The sequence below is a fragment of the Nelumbo lutea genome, chromosome 5, assembly GCF_056320005.1.
Source record: "Nelumbo lutea isolate HS-2025 chromosome 5, American lotus-T2T, whole genome shotgun sequence".
NCBI lineage: Eukaryota > Viridiplantae > Streptophyta > Magnoliopsida > Proteales > Nelumbonaceae > Nelumbo > Nelumbo lutea.
The window spans coordinates 16378547-16396324 of NC_142688.1; the positions used below are offsets into that span (position 1 = coordinate 16378547).

Genomic DNA, 17778 nt, shown 5'->3' on the forward strand with positions numbered 1-17778 from the left:
ATAGTTGACCTATGGTGAAGAAATTCAAAGATTCCAAGTGAAGATAATTTTTTTGGGATTGAGAAGCTATACTAGCAGAAATTTTCATGCAATTTGTACATATTTTAGCCTTTCCAGTGAATTTCATGCCGCCTATCCTCTATGATTGTACAATGTATAGTTTAATGAATCTAATTATCCATTATCGACAAAAAACTCCATAAGTAATATAAAAGAAGATATTTTAAAGTGCCTCATGCAAACTAAATGAGCCCACGTGCATCTAGCAAATTGTTGATCATGACAAAATTGCAAGTTTTATAGGTGACAAAATATTTCATTAAAATGCACCATACTGCTCAAAAACAGACAGCAGGGCAAAATTGCATAATTATTTTCAATAATGATACCAGCAGTGGAAGAGAACCCTCAGTTCCACAAGCTACTTTTATCCCAAGAACTAAAAAGGTGTCCACAGAGCAAAATACCTTATAATAGCTCCACTCAGTTTGGTCTCCAACTTTGTATGAAAGAGGACTATCACTACAAAATGCTAGCTTTGCTGTTGAAAGGTACAAAGTTCCCATAACTGGACCAGCAGAAGTGGATAAGTAGCATGCAAATGTCTTTTTAAGTTGTTCCTCAGGGACTGTATCAAATGTCTGCTGGAAGATCTTCTCATAACCACCTTCAGCTAAAACTTTGGTTCCTTGAGCAATCTTTCCCATTGCAGCATCAGCAACACTAGGTCCTGTTTTCACTGATTCAATGGAAGCTCATCAGTACAGTCATTAATGGTTTAAAAAGGGAAATTTCTTGTAAGACAACCATATTAAGTAACAAAATTGACATGAATGAAAAAGAAAATGTTAATCTGAAACAAACAGGAAATAAGAAATCAAAAATATTCCAGAGAGCAATTGAAACAGTTGAAAAGAACACGGGATGAAACAGTATTTCCAGGGGATTGTGCAAGCACTTCCCAAATCCAGAATGCTAGCATCCACATTAGCATGCTTCTTTCTTCAAAGCATTGTCCTCTTCATCCTCTATCCAAAACATTTTTCCCTGTGAAAGTAGTTTTGAGGGAACCAATACCACTAATGGTGATCATTTCTAGCCTAGCCCAGCCTGGCCCAGAAATATCCAAGCCTGGCTTGGGCCAACAATACATTTATATATTACACTAGTGGGGACCCATGCGATGCATGGATTTTGTTAAGCAAAAGCTAAGGAATAGAAACACATAAGAGTAGACAATTGTTTTATATACTCTTTTTAATATTTTTTTACAATACAAAAATAACAATAATTAATTTTAGCTATGGTTGTTCATCAAACCGATGAAACCAACCAAACCGACCAACCTGGCCCAACTTGACCCAAGTTGGTTGGTTTTCAAGTATTTCCAGCCAGCTTCAGTTCAGCAACTTTCCAATTGGTTTAGTTTTGGTCTGGACATTTGTAAACCAACCAAAATCGAACCACCCGACTAGATATAATTTTTTTAATATGGAAAAGTGGGGAAATTCCCATATTTCTTAGTCTAAAATATTTTATATTGTAAATTTAATTTTTTTTATTTCTTTTTAAATAATATTGATGAAGGATGATTTGACCCAACCTATGAAGCGGTGACATGTAGACACTGACTCAGCATAAAGCGACAGCTCAGCATTGAGGCCCAGTACAACCAAGTAACGGGCCCATCAAGCAGCTCGCTACACCGTAGCGCACAAAGGGAGGAGCTCACCACAACGCGAGCTCCGAGTTCCCCGAGCTACCTCTAAAGGGATATTCCGAGGCAACTTTAACTTGCGATCTAAGAAAACCAGCTCGCCCGAGCTCCCGAGCAGACAAGTTATCCTGAGGACTAATTCTACTTAGGGTACTCCTGAAGTATTCCGAGCTCGCTACAAAGTAGCTCGCGAATGGGTCGCATGAGCATTCCTCAAGAAGCTTCTATCTGACAAGCCGTACCGATCATACTGCGCCACGTCCCTTACTGAAGGCGCAGTCCCTGTCCTTTCGACAGTCTGCACCCACGTCTCTCAGCAGGCAGAGGCGTGCCTGTCACTTTGGAGACGTGTCACTCACCCAAGTGAGGAGTACGTCACAACGGCCACCTGCACAGCCCTGGCAAGTAACGGTTGTGGCAAGGGCCCAGTGGCAGTTATACCCGATTTGACAAGAGCGCCCCTATAAAAGCCCTCATGGCGGAAGAGAAGTTTCTTTTGGAGACCTTTAATCTCTCGAGTATAGTGATAAAGCGCGATCTACACTCTTGGCTACCGACTCTTCTTTTCCTTCTTTCTTGCGTTCTAACTTAAGCATCGTAGTATTCCCACCAGGTAAAATCCCCGGGAATCCTTCCTTTCATCTTCTCAGGTGTCGTCCGTTGCTAGCAAGGAGCCCATCAGCAGCCAGCTAGGAGTGTCTGGATCGTGCCGCATCATTTGGCGCCGTCTGTGGGAAACGCTTCAAAAGGTCTTTCTCTCTAAACCTTCTCAGTTCTCATCTTCCTCAAAACAATCCAACGCTCATGGCTTCCTCTAGCAACGTCGGACGAAGCACAAAAATGGACAACTCCAGGGAACAACCCCGGCTTCCTACTGTCTGTATCGGACAATTCACCGTCCCCCTCTCTGCGGACGGAATCCCCAGCTTGAATGTGCCTCTCACAGTGGCACCTGTCGTCACCCCACTCCCCGTTACAGTCGGAGCGACGTTCACCGAACCTTCGGTCGTGCCCCCAACGGCCAGCTCAAACCAACTGGAGGACTTGATGCAGTGCATGTGGGCCATGCAAGCCCAAATGCAACAGTTCCAACAACTTCAGCTCTATCAACAGCATGTGCTACACCAGGTCTCCCAGTACCAGTATCAGCAGCAATTCCCTCAGCTGCCCCAACCTTAGCAGCCGCAGCTCCCCCCTCGGCACCCGGCCTCGCAGCAAGCCAGGTTTCGCGCCAAGAAGAGCACCTTTCTCACCAAGGAGAGGCCCCCTAGAACCCTCCTAGGAGCCAGGCCTCCTCCCGCAACAGACGCGGAAGAACAGCCACTCCGGCCTCGCCGCGGGCAGTCAAGTCGAGGGGACCTCAGCTCGCCAGGAGCCCATCTCCTCAGCCCTCGAAGCCCGATACCCCGTTTTTAGAGAACCGGTTCGAGATCCTGGCAACAGACTCCAAGCAGGATCCCTCTGTCCGCAGCCAACACCAACGGCCTGAGCTACTTCCGACACACCATCCCTGACAGCACAAAGGTGAGCAGCACGAACGTCGAGCCCACCAAGAAGCAAAGACGCCGCCGCCGAGCTCGCCGATCTGTCACCTGCGATTTGCCCGAGCTCATGGGCAAAGAAGAGGTAAGCTCGGCCAAAGTCAAATCTCCCCTCCTCTCGGTTCCATCCCCCTGTCCTCCGAACTCCTGGCAGTCCCGATGCCCAAAGACTTCAAGCTCCCCCCTGTCGACAAGTATGACGGGTCGTTTGACCCAAATGATCACGTAGATGCCTTTCAGTCACAGATGCACCTGGCGCGAGCTAGTGAGTCGTGCATGTGCGTGGCCTTCTCCACCACTTTTAGAGGAGAAGCTCGCACGTGGTACTGGAACTTGGCACCTGGGTCGATAAGAAGTTGGGCACAGTTCGCACAAGCCTTCACGTCCCACTTCATCACCAGCAAACGGTGCCCCCGAACTGAAGAAAGCCTCCTCAACATAGTGCAAAGAGAGGGAGAGTCCATCCGAGGCTATATCAAGCAGTTCAACAATGCCTGTATGCAGATACCGCGTCTAGACCCCGTCGTACGCCTTGTAGCAGCTAAGAAGGGCGTGGCGCACAAAGAGTTTAAATGGCACATGGTCGTCAACCAACCGGCGACCATAATCGAGTTCCTGAAGCTTGCGGAAAGGTCATAGCCACCGAAGAGATCAACCAAAAGGGGGAGGGCGCGCCCGAAAAAAGAAAAAGGGTATGAGAGCTTTCCAGTCAAGGGGACAGAAGAAAGAAAAAAGACACAGCTCAGGGGGCAAAGTCGGGTCAGTTTTTCTAACCTCCGGTAGCGGACCGAGCTGATTACACCTCGCTGAATGCGAAGCGGGCTGAAATCCTGATGGCGATCAAGGATGCCCCGTACGTGAAGTGGCCACCCCGTCTGAGAGGTCATCCCAATGAAAGAAATAAGAATTTGTATTGCAATTTTCACAAAGATCACAGTCACAGTACCGAGAGTAGAGGAGCTCATCCATCGCGGATATCTAAGAAACTTTGTACAGAATAATAATAATAGTAATAAAATAGGTCGGCAAGGGGAGCACAGTAAAGATGCTCCCGAGTCCAGCAGCAAGCCAGTCGAACAGCTGCAGAGGCAGCCTCCGGAGGAGAGGCCAATCCGGGGAACCATCCACATGATAGTGGGAGGTTCTATCGTCGCGGGTTGCACTTCAGCGGCAGCTCGGACGTCAGTTCGCGAGGCCACCCGAGAGGAGCAGAACCCCCCAAAGCGGTCAAGAACAAAAGAGTCAATTTTCTTCACGATGACGCGCGAGGAGTCCACTACCCCCACGACGACGCGCTCGTAATAAAGCTAAGAGTCAACGACTTTGAGGTCAGGTGTGTACTCATCGACTCAGGCAACTCAACCGGCATCCTCTTCAAAGTTGCATTTGACCAGCTCCAGCTGTAGAGAAGCAACCTGAGGCCCGCAGACACTCCTTTGGTAGGCTTCAGTGGAGAAGAAGTCCGGCCCCTTGGGAAAATAACAGTACCTGTGGAAGTCGGCACGTGGCCTTGTGTGGTCAGATTCAAGCACGACTTCTTGATGGTCGCGACCCCCTCTCCCTACAATGCCATAGTAGGTCGACCGATCACCCATGTCCTACGGGCGATGGTCTCCACTTACCATTTGGCTATGAAGTTCCCAACCGACTTCAATGTGGGAGTAGCGCGGGGCGACCAGCTCGAGTCCCTTAAGTTCTACGTCGCTGCCCTGAAGAGAAAAACCAAGGTATCCGACAACCTCAAGCTAGAGCGGCCTATGGAGCAAGGCGAAGAACGAGTCGTGCCAACAAAAGAAACAGTCGCGGTTCCGACCTCAGCAGTGGATCCAGCCCGAACTCATAACTCACAGCGGTCCACGACAAAGATGCCCGGTATAGACCCTGAACTCATAACTCACAAACTGAACATTAATCCTGTAGTTAGGCCCGTTAGACAGAAGAAACGCAACCTAGCCCCGGAGCGGTGGAAAGCAGTCGACGAGGAGATCGAAAAGCTCCTTGCAGCAGACTTCATAAGAGAAGTCCACTACTCGAGCTAGGTAGCCAACCCCGTCCTAGTAAAGAAGGCCAACGGCAAGTGGCGCATGTGCGCCGACTACACCGACCTAAACCGGGCTTGCCCAAAAAGACTGCTTCCCACTCCCCAGAATTGACCGCTTGGTAGACGCGACCTCAGGGCACGAGTTGCTAAGTTTCTTGAACACCTATTCGAGCTATAACCAAGTCAAGATGGTCCCGGCGGACGAAGAAAAGATTGCCTTCATCACGGAGTTCGGCCTATACTGCTACAAGGTTATGCCCTTCGGGTTGAAAAACGCAGGGGCAACCTTTCAAAGGCTTGTAAATAAATTGTTTGCGCCGTTAATCAGCAGAAAAGTAGAATGTTATGTAGACGACATGGTCGTCAAAACTCAATTCTCACATGAATTAATACAAGATTTGCATTCTGTTTTTGAAATTCTGCGTAAGTTTAATATGAGACTGAACCCAAACAAGTGTGTGTTTGGTGTGACCTCGGGCAAGTTCCTAGGATACATCGTTAACCAGCACGGCATCGAAGCCAACCCGGATAAAATTAAGGCCATTTTAGACATGAGACCACCCCGGAAGTTGAAGGAGGTTCAGAGGTTGAATGGCCGCATAGCCGCCCTGAGTCGTTTCATGTCTAAATCGGCGGACCGCTGTCTACCGTTCTTTAAGGCAATTAAGAGCAGAGGGTTCGACTAGACCCAAGATTGCCAGCTCGCGTTCGACAAGCTCAAGAAATACCTTGCTAGTGTGCCGACCTTAACCCGTCCCGAGGAGGGCGATGTCTTAGAACTGTACCTCTCGGCGAGCGACGAAGTGGTCAGTTCGGTACTAATAAAAGAAGTAGATCCGATCCAACGACCCATCTATTATGTTAGTAAAGTATTGCAGGGAGCAGAAACGAGATACCCGGAGATGGAAAAGCTAGCATACGCACTGATAATCGCAGCTCGAAAGCTCGGCCCGTACTTCCAAGCTCATACTGTTATCGTCCTCACCAACAAACCTCTGAGGCAAGTATTGCTTAAGCCCGAGGTCTCTAGAGTTGACGAAGTGGTTCGTTGAGCTCAGCGAGTACGACCTCCAGTACAAGCCGTGAACTGCCATTAAGGCCCAAGCCTTAGCAGATTTCATAGTCGAATGCACATTCAGCTTCGAAGCTCCCAGGCCGGTTGAGCGCAAGGCTCCCACCTCGGGTGAGCCCGAAGCTCTCAGGTCGGTCGAGTCCGAACCCCGTGAGGTAGCAGCCAGTGTGGCACCTCTCCCAGCTCGGCCAACCGCGAGCTAGGATGAGGAGCCATGGATCCTTCACGTAGATGGCTCCTCGAACCAACAAGGTAGTGGTGCCGGAATAGTTCTGCACGGCCCAAGCGATACGAAACTGGAATACGCGCTATGCTTCAAGTTCGCGGCATCTAACAATGAAGCAGAGTACAGGGCATTGATAGCTGGACTAGCCATAGCCAGAGAAGTAAAAGCAAGGCATGTTGTTATCTGCAGCGACTCCCAGCTCGTGGTTAACCAGGTCACCGGCGAGTATGAAGCTCGCGAGCCAACCATGATTGCCTACTTGACCAAAGTCAAAGAAGCCCTGCTCGACTTCCAGTCACACTTCATCAGACAGATCCCTAGGTCGAAGAACGTTGAGGCCAACGCCCTGTCCAAGTTAGCCAGCACTAGCAACATCACCATGAGAACCGTGTACATAGAGGACCTGTCTCGGCCTAGCACTCTCAGGGGGGCAGAGGAGGTCGCTCCCGTTGTCCAAGCAGAGCCGAGCTGGATTGACCCGCTCGCGAGCTTCTTGCTACACGGGACCCTCCCTACAGATCGCAATGCAGCCAGAAGGGTGCAGCTCCAGGCAACCAAATATGTCATGATAGACGAGCGGCTGTACAGGAGATCCTACACGCTCCACTATCTGCGTTGCTTGCGGCCTACCAAAGCCGAGCTCGTACTCCGCGACACTCATGAGGGGTTGTGCGGCGGGCACTTGGGGGGCAGAGCCCTTGCCCAGAAAGCACTTCGACAAGGGTATTATTTGCCAACAATGAACACAGATGCCATTGAACTTGTTAGATGTGACAAATGCCAGAGACATGCCAATATCCACCACAACCCGCTGTTGACCTCAAGTATCTCACCAGTTTGTGGCCCTTTGCACAATGGAGCATTGATCTACTCGGGCCATTCCCGCCATCAACGGGTGGAAGGAAGTTCTTAGTGGTAGTAGTGGACTATTTTACCAAGTGGGTAGAAGTCGAACCCCTCGTAACAATCACAGCCCGAATGTTCAAAACTTCTTTTGGAAAAACATTGTATGCCGCTTCGGATTACCTCGGGTATTGATTGCCGACAACGGCAAACTGTTCGAAGACATCAAATTCCAAGACCGGTGCCAAGACATGGGAATCCAACAGAACTTTACTTCAGTTGCACACCCTCAAGCAAACGGTCAAGCAGAAGTAACGAACAGGGCCATCCTCCGCAGATTAAAGGCACGATTGAACCGAGCCAAAGGATTGTGGGCAGATGAACTACCTAGTGTCTTGTGGGCATACCGGACCACAGAGAAGACCGCCACGAGAGAAACTCCCTTCAATCTCACCTACGGCACTGAAGCAATAATCCCCGCAGAGATCGAAGTGCCCACGCTGTGACTAGAGACATATAGTGATCAGACGAACGAAGATGAGCTACGTACCAACCTCGATCTACTAGACGAAGTAAGGGACCTCGCGTACATCAGAACCGCAGCCTACCAGCAGAGAGTGGCTCGGCACTATAACGCCAGGGTCAAGAGGCAGAACCTCCGCATTGGCGACCTGGTCCTTCGTAAAGTTATGGTACCTGAGCTAGGCGCTGGCAAGCTCGGGTCCAAGTGGGAAGGCCCCTACCAAGTGAAGCGAGTGCTCAGGAAAGGAGCATATGAGCTCGAGACCCTTGAAGGGAAACAAGTACCCTGGGCATGGAATATCGTCAACTTGAAACAATACTACCTGTAACAACCGAGTAGGCCACGGGCCACTCCAAGAGCCTAAAGGCCAAAATGCCGATCTAACACGACCTCGGCGCTATAAGACCCAGTCGCCTCCATGGCATGGGTGAATTTCAAGGGCAGACTATAAGTCACCCCCTCAGCCTAAGGGCCAAAAGACCGAGCTAGCAAAGACCTCGGCATCAAGAAAGACTTAGGCACTTTAGTGGCAAAGGCAAAGTATGGAATATCAATGGCGTACGCATCTCAGGTTTAAAACCTTACGAAGCACAGCTCGTCTCAATACGTTGGTTGAACCGAGGAGTAACCAACAAATGCATAATTCGAGCATACATGGTAATCACTTCGCGTTATACCATAGAGACAAACGCTAAAGGACAGATCGGGATAGTGACTACCGAAAAGTCCTACTTCGAGCATGTAGCCCTAAAAGCTCAAATGATGAGATCGCTTTAGCAAAATTAAAGGGATTTCATCACACTCAGGAGAAGAAACGAATTCTCATTGTCACTCCAAAAAAAAAGAGAGAGAGAGAAAAGAAAGAAGAAAAATAAAGTGCGGTAAACGAGCTAAACAGCTCAGGAAAAGTTTGACTATCACAGGGCACAACCGCCCAACCAAAGACTTGTGAAAGACCGGGTTTACGGCACCCGAAAGCCACCAGAAGCCTAGAGAAATGCCACCTCAAGGATCCGCCTCCTCATCCTCTGGACAGTCAGGCTCCTCTTCCTCCGCTTGGTCTGTCGTCTCAGAAGATAGACCCTTCATAGTAATGTCGTCGAGGTTGGGTCCGAAGAACTTCTTCCGAACTAGCCACTGACAAAGCTTAAACCCCGAGCGGTACGAACCCGAGCCATACTCCGCCTAGAGGTCCTAAAATTCCTGGGAGTCTTTAAAATCCCAGACCGCTTTCTCTCGCTCAGCCTCCACCATCTGATCAAAGTTTCAAGTCCGATTCAGGAGAGTGGACTCCAAGTCCCACACCTGCTGCTTGAGGAGCTCCCTCTCCGCCACCATCCTCGATGATTACTCCCTGTAGCGTGTGCTCTCTTCAAAAAGCCAGGCGATGTGAGCCTCCTGGTCGTGGACGAGCAGCTCCTGAGACTCGCTCCCCTTGCGGGTGTGATGGAGCTCGCCCCGGATCCGGTCAAGCTCGCCCTGGAGCTTCTGGTTGGTAGCCCGTTGGTCGAGGGCATCGACGCGATGGATGCGCGTTTGGAGAGCCATGGCATGGATGGCGGAATTCACCTGCCAACGGAAAAGAAGATCAAAAGACAGCGGAAAAGGGCAAAACAAGAGAGAAAAAAGGAAAAAAGGTCACTTACCACCATGCAATGAACAGAGGCGAACACGGAGAGGTCCCCGGGCTCCATGTTTCCCCACTAAGCGATCTCGTCATTAGTGATCTCCTTCCGGCTCCTCCGGCGAGCCACCAGATAATCATTTACCCCTTCCCAGTTTCCCACTGGGAACCGGGGGTAAGGACCGAGCTGAAGGGAATTACAGGGAGCCTCCCCTGGCTGAGGGAGCTCGTTTCCCCCAGGGTTAATCCCACTAGCCCCCTCAGGTGGAGGCATCGGAACCTCGGGCGGAGGAGAGGGTAGAACCGCCTCAGCAGACCCGAACTCAGTACTTCCCGAAGGAGGGGTCCGATCATGGCGCGTCCTCTTCGCATGGCATCTCTGGCTACCCGAGAGAAGGCAGCGCGAATCAGCACTAGACATGATGGCTGCCAAAAGACCACAAGATATTAGTTCAACAAGAAACAAAATACGTGTACACAATTGTCACAAGACACTACACGACCTAAAAGGCCGACCTACCCGGGCTTAAGCCTGCCTGCACGAGCTTCTCCTCAGTCAAATATTCTGAGCAAAGGAAGCCTACCGACGCCCAAAACAGCATCGTTTTCCGAGTTTCGGAGTCCAGCTCGGCCCTGAGGTCCTGGATGGCGCCCCTCCAAGCAGTGGGGAAGGGCCACCCCTCGGGGTTACGGACCACAAAGTAATCCCACTTCCAAGTAGGAATCTTATTTGGCAGCTCGTACAAGAGCTTATAGTCGCGGCGGGGAGAGAGGTAATAAAAGCACCTCTCCAGAGGAACTCCAGGAGCAACATTTTTTATACAGAGAATAGAAGTAAAAATGTCATGGTCCAAGGGAGGCAGTACTCATAACACAAAGAAATAGTCCCAACCATGTTCTGAATAGCGTTAGGATGAAATTGATCGATGGTAACATTAAAATGGTTTAGCACCTCCACTATTAGGGGGTGCAGGGGAAGACGCAGGCCAGCCTCAAGTTGTTCCTGGAAAATAACTATATCGTTGGGACCATGCTCCCAAGAGAAGTTACCAGTGGGGAGACTGTAGACAAGATCCCCGGGAAGGTGAAAATAGGGGATTAGAGACCTGAGTCTCTCCGCCGTCATAGAGGGACCGAAGGTGTCAGGCTCCCTCCCATGGGAAGTAGAGGCCACATCGTCGGAGGTCTCTCAAGCCTCCGGAACCTGCTCCCAAGCTCCCCCCGAGCTTCAGGGAGTGTCGTTGTCTTGGATACCGTCCCGATAATAAGTATGGTACGGATACCCAGACATGATTGACAGTGATTGAGACTCACCAGAAAAGACGAAACGAAGTGAACGGAAGAGCTCGGGTAAACTGGATGGATGCGCGACCTCAGAATCCGAAGACAGCAAGAAAGCATGAAAGGAAATGAGGCCTAGGGGGCCCTCCTATTTATAGCCACTACGCCTCCAAATCAATGGCCCAGATTGAGGCAAATCCGACGATTCGCAGCCAAGCTAACCGCACGGCTTCTAAAACCGAAATGTGACTGGCTGCGTGTCTCCCATGATTGAGGTAATGACGGTTGCACGACATCCGGAGTTAAGAGCCGCTTCAGTGCGTTTTCGGTATTTAAAAGGTCAGAAATCCCCTGATTCCCGTGCACACATTTAATATGAGCAGTCAATCAAGTTTGAATTTCGGTCAAATCAGTTAATCGCACTTCATAAACTCCCCGCGCTAAGGCAGTACTCTTTGCTCGAGGAGTGGGGGGCAATTGATGAAAGATGATTTGACCTAACCTATGAAGCGGTGACACGTAGACACTGACTCAGCATAAAGCGACAGCTCAGCATTGAGGCCCAGTACAACCAAGTAACGGGCCCATCAAGCAGCTCGCTACACCATAGCGCACAAAGGGAGGAGCTCGCCACAACGCGAGCTCCGGGTTCCCCGAGCTACCTCTAAAGGGATATTCCGAGGCAACTTTAGCTTGCGAGCTAAGAAAACCAACTTGCCCGAGCTCCCGAGCAAACAAGTCATCCTGAGGACCAATTCTACTTAGGGTACTCCTGAAGTATTCCGAACTCGCTACAAAGTAGCTCGCGAATGGTCCGCATGAGCATTCCTCAGGAAGCTTCTATCTGACAGGCTGTACCGATCAAACTGTGCCACGTCCCTTACTGATGGCGCAGTCCCTATCCTTTCGACAGTCTGGACCCACGTCTCTTAGCAGGAGGAGAAGTGCATGTCACTTTGGAGACGTGTCACTCACCCGGGCGAGGAGTACGTCACAATGGCCACCTGCGCAGCCTTGGCAAGTAACGGCTGTGGCAGGGGCCCAGTGGCGGTTATACCCGATCTGACAAGAGTGCCCCTATAAAAGCCCTCAGGGTGGAAGAGAAGTTTCTTCTGGAGACCTTTAATCTCTCGAGTATAGTGATAAAGCGCGATCTACACTCTTGGCTACTGACTCTTCTTTTCCTTCTTTCTTGCATTCTAACTTAAGCATCGAAGTATTCCCACCGGGTAAAATCCCAGGGAATCCTTCCTTTCATCTTCTCAGGTGCCGTCCGTTGCTAGCAAGGAGCCCGTCAGCAGCCAGCTAGGAGTGCCCGGATCGTGCCGCATCAAATATCATTGTAATATTTTTAAATTTAAATTTAAATTTTTAAGTTTAAATATTTTGAACCGACCAACCAACCCAAACTAGTACCAATGTTTTCAATCCATCGCTGACTCAACCGGTTGAACCATTCGAACTGTTACCCGGCCTTGATTCCGGATTTTGTTATGTTGAAACCCACCCTTTGATAAAAAACCATCCAACCCAAATGGTTCAACCATTGACACGTTCAACCCAGTCACCGAATCAAGGGTTGCACACTTAATGTATGTGCAAACTTTTAGAGGCCATAACTTTGCACTCTGATGTCCAATTAAGGTGATATTTTTTCTTTTCTTTTTTTATTTTGGGAACCTTTCAAAATCTGTGTCCCAAAGTGTTATGGGCACCTTGCCTCCCTATTTTTTGTGAAAACCCCTGTTTTGGGCCTTTTGGCCTCAAGTCACAATTTTTAATATTTTTTAATATAAAATAATACATATATTATATGTAAAACATAAATATACACTATTTATTGATAAAATATGTATTTGCACACACACATATATACATACATACACATTTACATATGTATACAAATATATATTTATTTAAATATATAGAGTAGTGATGTAGAACAGTCTGACCTGTTCAACCTAGACAGTCAAACCGATGACCCATGACCTAGAGGCAAAAGTGGGTCAGCCATATATAATGTCTTAGAAGTAGGGAAGTGGGGACTAGTTAAGAGTAACCAAAAAAACTTAGTTATTAGCAATATTTTAGGACTGAGGAGATGTTTTAGAAATTGAGAGAGACATTTATCAAGTATTTATGAAAAGTTGGGTATAAAAGGAGGAGAAAGAATAAGAGTGGGGAAATGAGAGTTTAAGAGCAATAAACATGCAGCTTATGTATGTTTTATTTGGCATTAATTTTACTCAGGAGCATTATTATATATCAAATTTTTCTAGATCAAACTCCTAGGCCCCGACATCCAGCCATTAAAGCCACTTAAATTAGGAACATAGATTTCAAGGCGCCAAGGCGAGGCTAAGCGACTGGGGGGGCGCCTAGTCTCCTAGTCACCTGGGCGAGCGCCTAGGCATCGCCTAGGCGATGGATTTTTTATGTTAGAAACATAGATCCTAGGGTAGTTCCCTAGGTACCATAACCATATTTCTTTAATAATTATTCATGATTTTCATAAGAAAAGTATAAATTTCATATTAAAGTATAGAAAATCAACATATTCATGAGAAGAAAAGGAAGAAGGAAAATAGAATTAAAAAATATATATATAGGGGCTGAACCCTTATTTTTATTATAGGAAAAGAAGAAAATAAAAAGTATTGGTGGTAGTAGTAGTAGTAGTAGTAGAAGAAGAATATATGGAAGAGGAAAATGTGCTGATTAGATAAATTTTTAGTTCTTCCTTACTAATTGGTTCAAGTTTTAAAGTCTTTGAGGGTTCAATACAGCATTTAGCAATGTTTGTGTTGATTAAACCCTACTAAATAAGAAAATAATAAAAAGAAATTAGTATATAAACACACAAAATGATTATTTTAGTTTAATAATGTCTATTTTATAATTATAATCTCAAAAAAGAATGAATAAAATAGTATTTTATAGTAGGAAGTAGAAAAATGTTAGGCGATTAGGCGAGGCGAGCCTCAAAGGGCGCCTTGTCGCCTAGGCACCCACCTAGGCATCGCCTTGACAACTATGATTGGGAAATGGGGAAAGAATTAAATTTTGGAAAGATTCTTTGTGTTCTAAAGTGTGTCTGAAAGATGCCTTTCCTCTCTTGTATCAAATTTCTGTAAATCAGGATTCCTCAGCGGCTGAGAATTTCAATGCCTCGGGTAACTCTTTCAGTTGAAATCTATTTTGTAGGAGGTGCCTCTTTGATTAGGAAGTTGAAGAGTATTCAAATCTGTTGGGCCCACTTCATAACCAGAGGATTGACTCAAACAAGGAGGATGCTTGGAGATGGAAATGGGAGGCTGATGGCAGGTTCACTGTAAAGTCTATGTTCAGTAAGTTGATAAGTTCAGGTCAAGGGAACTTTCCGGCTAGGCAGGTTTGGAACTCAATTAGTCCTTCTAAAGGAAAGTTTCTGCTCTGGACAATGGCTTTAAATAAGTGTCTAACCAAAGTTAATCTAGTGAAACGTGGCATTCAGATTTTGGACGTGTCATGTGGCTAGTGTGGTGGGGCAGCAGAAACTATTGAACATCTTTCTTTACATTGCCCAGTCTCGAGTCATATCTGGAGGCATTTCCTTCAGGCCTTGGAAGTCAGTTGGGTAATGCAAATTCTGTGAAGGATCTGCTGTTTTGATGGAAAATTGAGGGTCTCAGCAAGAAAGGAACCTTGGTTTGGAAAACTATTCCAGCTGCAGTGCTTTGGACTACCTGGATTGAAAGAAATAACAGAATTTTTCAGGGCAAAGCTAAATCTCCAGAGGAAATGGTGCAGCAAGCTGTGGGTAAATTACAGTCTTGGGTGTCGGCAACGGAGGAATTTAAAAATCAGAATTTGAGATTGTTGTTTAGTTCTCAGAATTGGATGCATTTGTAATCTGAGGTAGCTCTAGGCAGCCTTTACTGGCCTAGGCTCCTTTGTACTGTTATTTGATTTAATAAAATACCTTACCTTTTACAACATTATTGCTTGAAACCCAAGCTTGCAGAACTAAACATTGGTTTCTATCATTTCTGTGCATTTCCTCTATTGAATAGCAGTTTTAGGTTTTCCAATACGAGGCAGCAACTCAGCATAAAGGTATCTTCAAGCAAGGAATAGGAAGATATCTTCAAGGAGTCCAAGATATAATTGAATGGTCAAAATATCAGTCTTTCAATTCCAATGCGTACAAACTACAAACAAAGAATCAATTTGCTTCAAATTCCAAAAAGAAGTAAAATTTCTCACTACAAAAACTTTTGTAAATATGGAGGTATCAATTGCGTCGCTGTCAAATTATTTGGATTCTATTTATTGGCTAAGTAGAAGCACGTTGTGATAGCTAATTCAGTTCATTCTAGATGCACAGTTCAAATTCATAAAAGAAATATGCAAACCTTTGTGTGCAAGGATAAAAAATTCCATTAGATTCCAAATTATGTGTGTGTGTGTGTGTATATAATTGAAAATAGAGAACTTACGGTGTTGCCAAACATTTCCAGCTAGATCCCCGGCTGACTTTGATTCTTCCCACACCTTCTTTCCCCATCGCCCAAGCACATTCCGAACTGTATCCATTGTCTCTGATCAGAAACATGATAGTATATGCTCAGATAAAAAAAATGCAAATCATCAGAACAACCACCATTTTGTCATCTAAGTAACAAAGCTAGAAAAGCACTGAAGTAATAGGAAACTACTAATTAAAATAAAGTCAGAAGAAAGTAAGTGGCGAGTAGATAAGAATAATAGGCCTAAAAACAATACTAGTACATTAGATTCAGAAAACCCTAATTTAGGGAAGTCGTAAACAAAGGACTAAAGGAGTACTCACTCTTGACGGACGATGACGACGACGCTGTAGGCGGAGAAACGTAAGGATTGGATTCAGGAGGCATAGTAGTGGCGGGATTTTCGGGAATTGAAGAAGGGACGTCGACGGTCAATTCGAAACCCCTACTAACCGATTTCTGTGGCGCCACAGACGCTGCTTTATTATTTTTCGTCGAAGGATCGGATTGCGTTTGAGATTCAGATCCCATCACGAAGGTGCCCCAATTCTCCTGAGGAGGAGGAGGAGGAGGAGCGACATCTTTGGGATCGAGTTTCGGGTACGGCGCATAATCGGATGAGTGCTCCCCCTCCGATTTCTTCGTGTCGGGTTGATCGGCTGGGCGGTTATCCATCTTCCCCTGAGTTATCGGATGTAGAGAAGAAAACCCTAGTGAGTAATGACTTTGAGTGGATCTCTCAGTCTCAAATTTAGGTGGGTTCTGTTGGGGGGGCTGGTGCCGGGATTTTGGATTTCTGTAGATTGCGATCTTCAACGATTTAAAGCCTTCGGCATTCTTCGTTGTCACGGTACATTTTTCCTTTTTACTAACATTTTGAATTTGTTCGTTCCAAGTTCCAAGTTAATTTTAGGAGGGATGAGAGCCACGAGGGTCGAGGAAAGAGAAATAACAACTTCCCCCGCGTTCACACTTCACAGGCTGGTTCTTTTCTTTTATCTCGGGCATCGGCTGGTGACTGGTGTTTCTGCGTCACTGGCTCATTGCGTCTCGCCAGTTTCTTTCAGTTCTGTAACTTCTGGTCGATTTATTGTTGGTTGCTTCTCCTTCTTGAGTTAACCCCCTAGAAACAAAATAGAGGCTATGACGTCAGATGTTGGATTGGAATATTTTACTGTTTGGTTCATGAATGGCAACCTCTCCGAGGCAAGATTGGAATCTAATAACACCCTACCCCTCTTTTTTTTTTTTTTTGGCTGTCAACCCCATGTGAAGAGCTCAGTGAAACAAGGGTACTTGCTGGTAAGTTACGGTCCTCTTCCCCCAACCCCACACAAGACAACCCCCATGGTAAGGCCATGTTTGGTTAAAATTCTGTTCCAAATAGTATTTCACTCTGATTTCTGAGCAAAATTGATTTTCTTTTTAAAAAAAGGATATGATTTCTAGAATTAATTTTAAACCCAGAAAAAAAAAGATAAAAGCAATTTATTCAGACTTAAAATTAGAATCATAAAATTCATCAAAATTATTTTTTAAAACATTTATCAAACACAGCCGTGTGGTTTTTTTAACTATACTGCCTACCTAGCTACGTGGTTTTGTCATGCTTTGTTTCCTTTGTCAAAAATTTAAAATAAAAAATAAAAAAAGAATGGTCAACTTTTTCATTATGGTAGGGAAAACGCTTTTCTCCTGTAAAGATAAGGGTTAATCATGTTAAAGCACCCTTGAACTATCTGATAAATACTTAAAATATTCCTAAAATTTAAAAATCTATTTAAAGTATCCTCAATAATAACATAATACAAAACATACTATCCTTCCCTTATTAATCCATCATATTCCATTTAAATTTGATGTCACATGACACTTTCAATTTTTTGAGAAAACCAAATTTGACCCTCACCAGTACCTTCCTACCTTACCTCTATCAAATATATTCTTGCATTCAATAGATTGATGCCTACTTGGATCAGATATTATGTAGTTGGAAAGGCACAATGGTTGTAATGTGATCAATTCCGATTCCCATGACGGCACTAGGCCATTGGGCATTCCCCGCGCCAAGGCAGCTCCCCGTTGACACATGAAGCAATTGAACACAAGTTGTCCCATATATGATCTATCTATATACGTTGCTATTTGGTTTCTCACTTTTCACACATGTGAGCTGTTTCAGTTGAATGACTAAAAGAGCCTCTATATTTTGGTATCAAGACTCTTATTTAAACACATAAGAATCCTTATTTAAGTATGACTAATTAAGTAATATAGAGGTTGTTTCATCTCTTACTGTTTTTATTGTAATGGATTAGTGGGTGTCCAAAATAGGATTGGTTCTCCACAAAATCTTCTCTTGGTGAAACCCATTTCATGGATTTCTTCAAATCTTTAGTTAT

The 17778-nt window shown here is 46.0% G+C and overlaps 1 protein-coding gene across 1 annotated transcript in view; it reads right to left on the reverse strand.

The window, feature by feature from the left end:
• The window catches only part of LOC148850615 (GEM-like protein 1), a 28977-nt gene extending 12502 nt beyond the window's left edge, over positions 1–16475 (reverse strand). Inside the window, exons 1-3 of the mRNA XM_088945270.1 lie at positions 15700–16475; positions 15347–15448; positions 468–739 (exon numbers count right to left, since the gene is read on the reverse strand). Of these exons, the coding sequence (XP_088801396.1) occupies positions 468–739; positions 15347–15448; positions 15700–16051 (726 nt within the window). The 5' untranslated portion in view covers positions 16052–16475. The remainder of the gene's footprint in view (positions 1–467; positions 740–15346; positions 15449–15699) is intronic.
• Positions 16476–17778: the final 1303 nt, after the last annotated feature.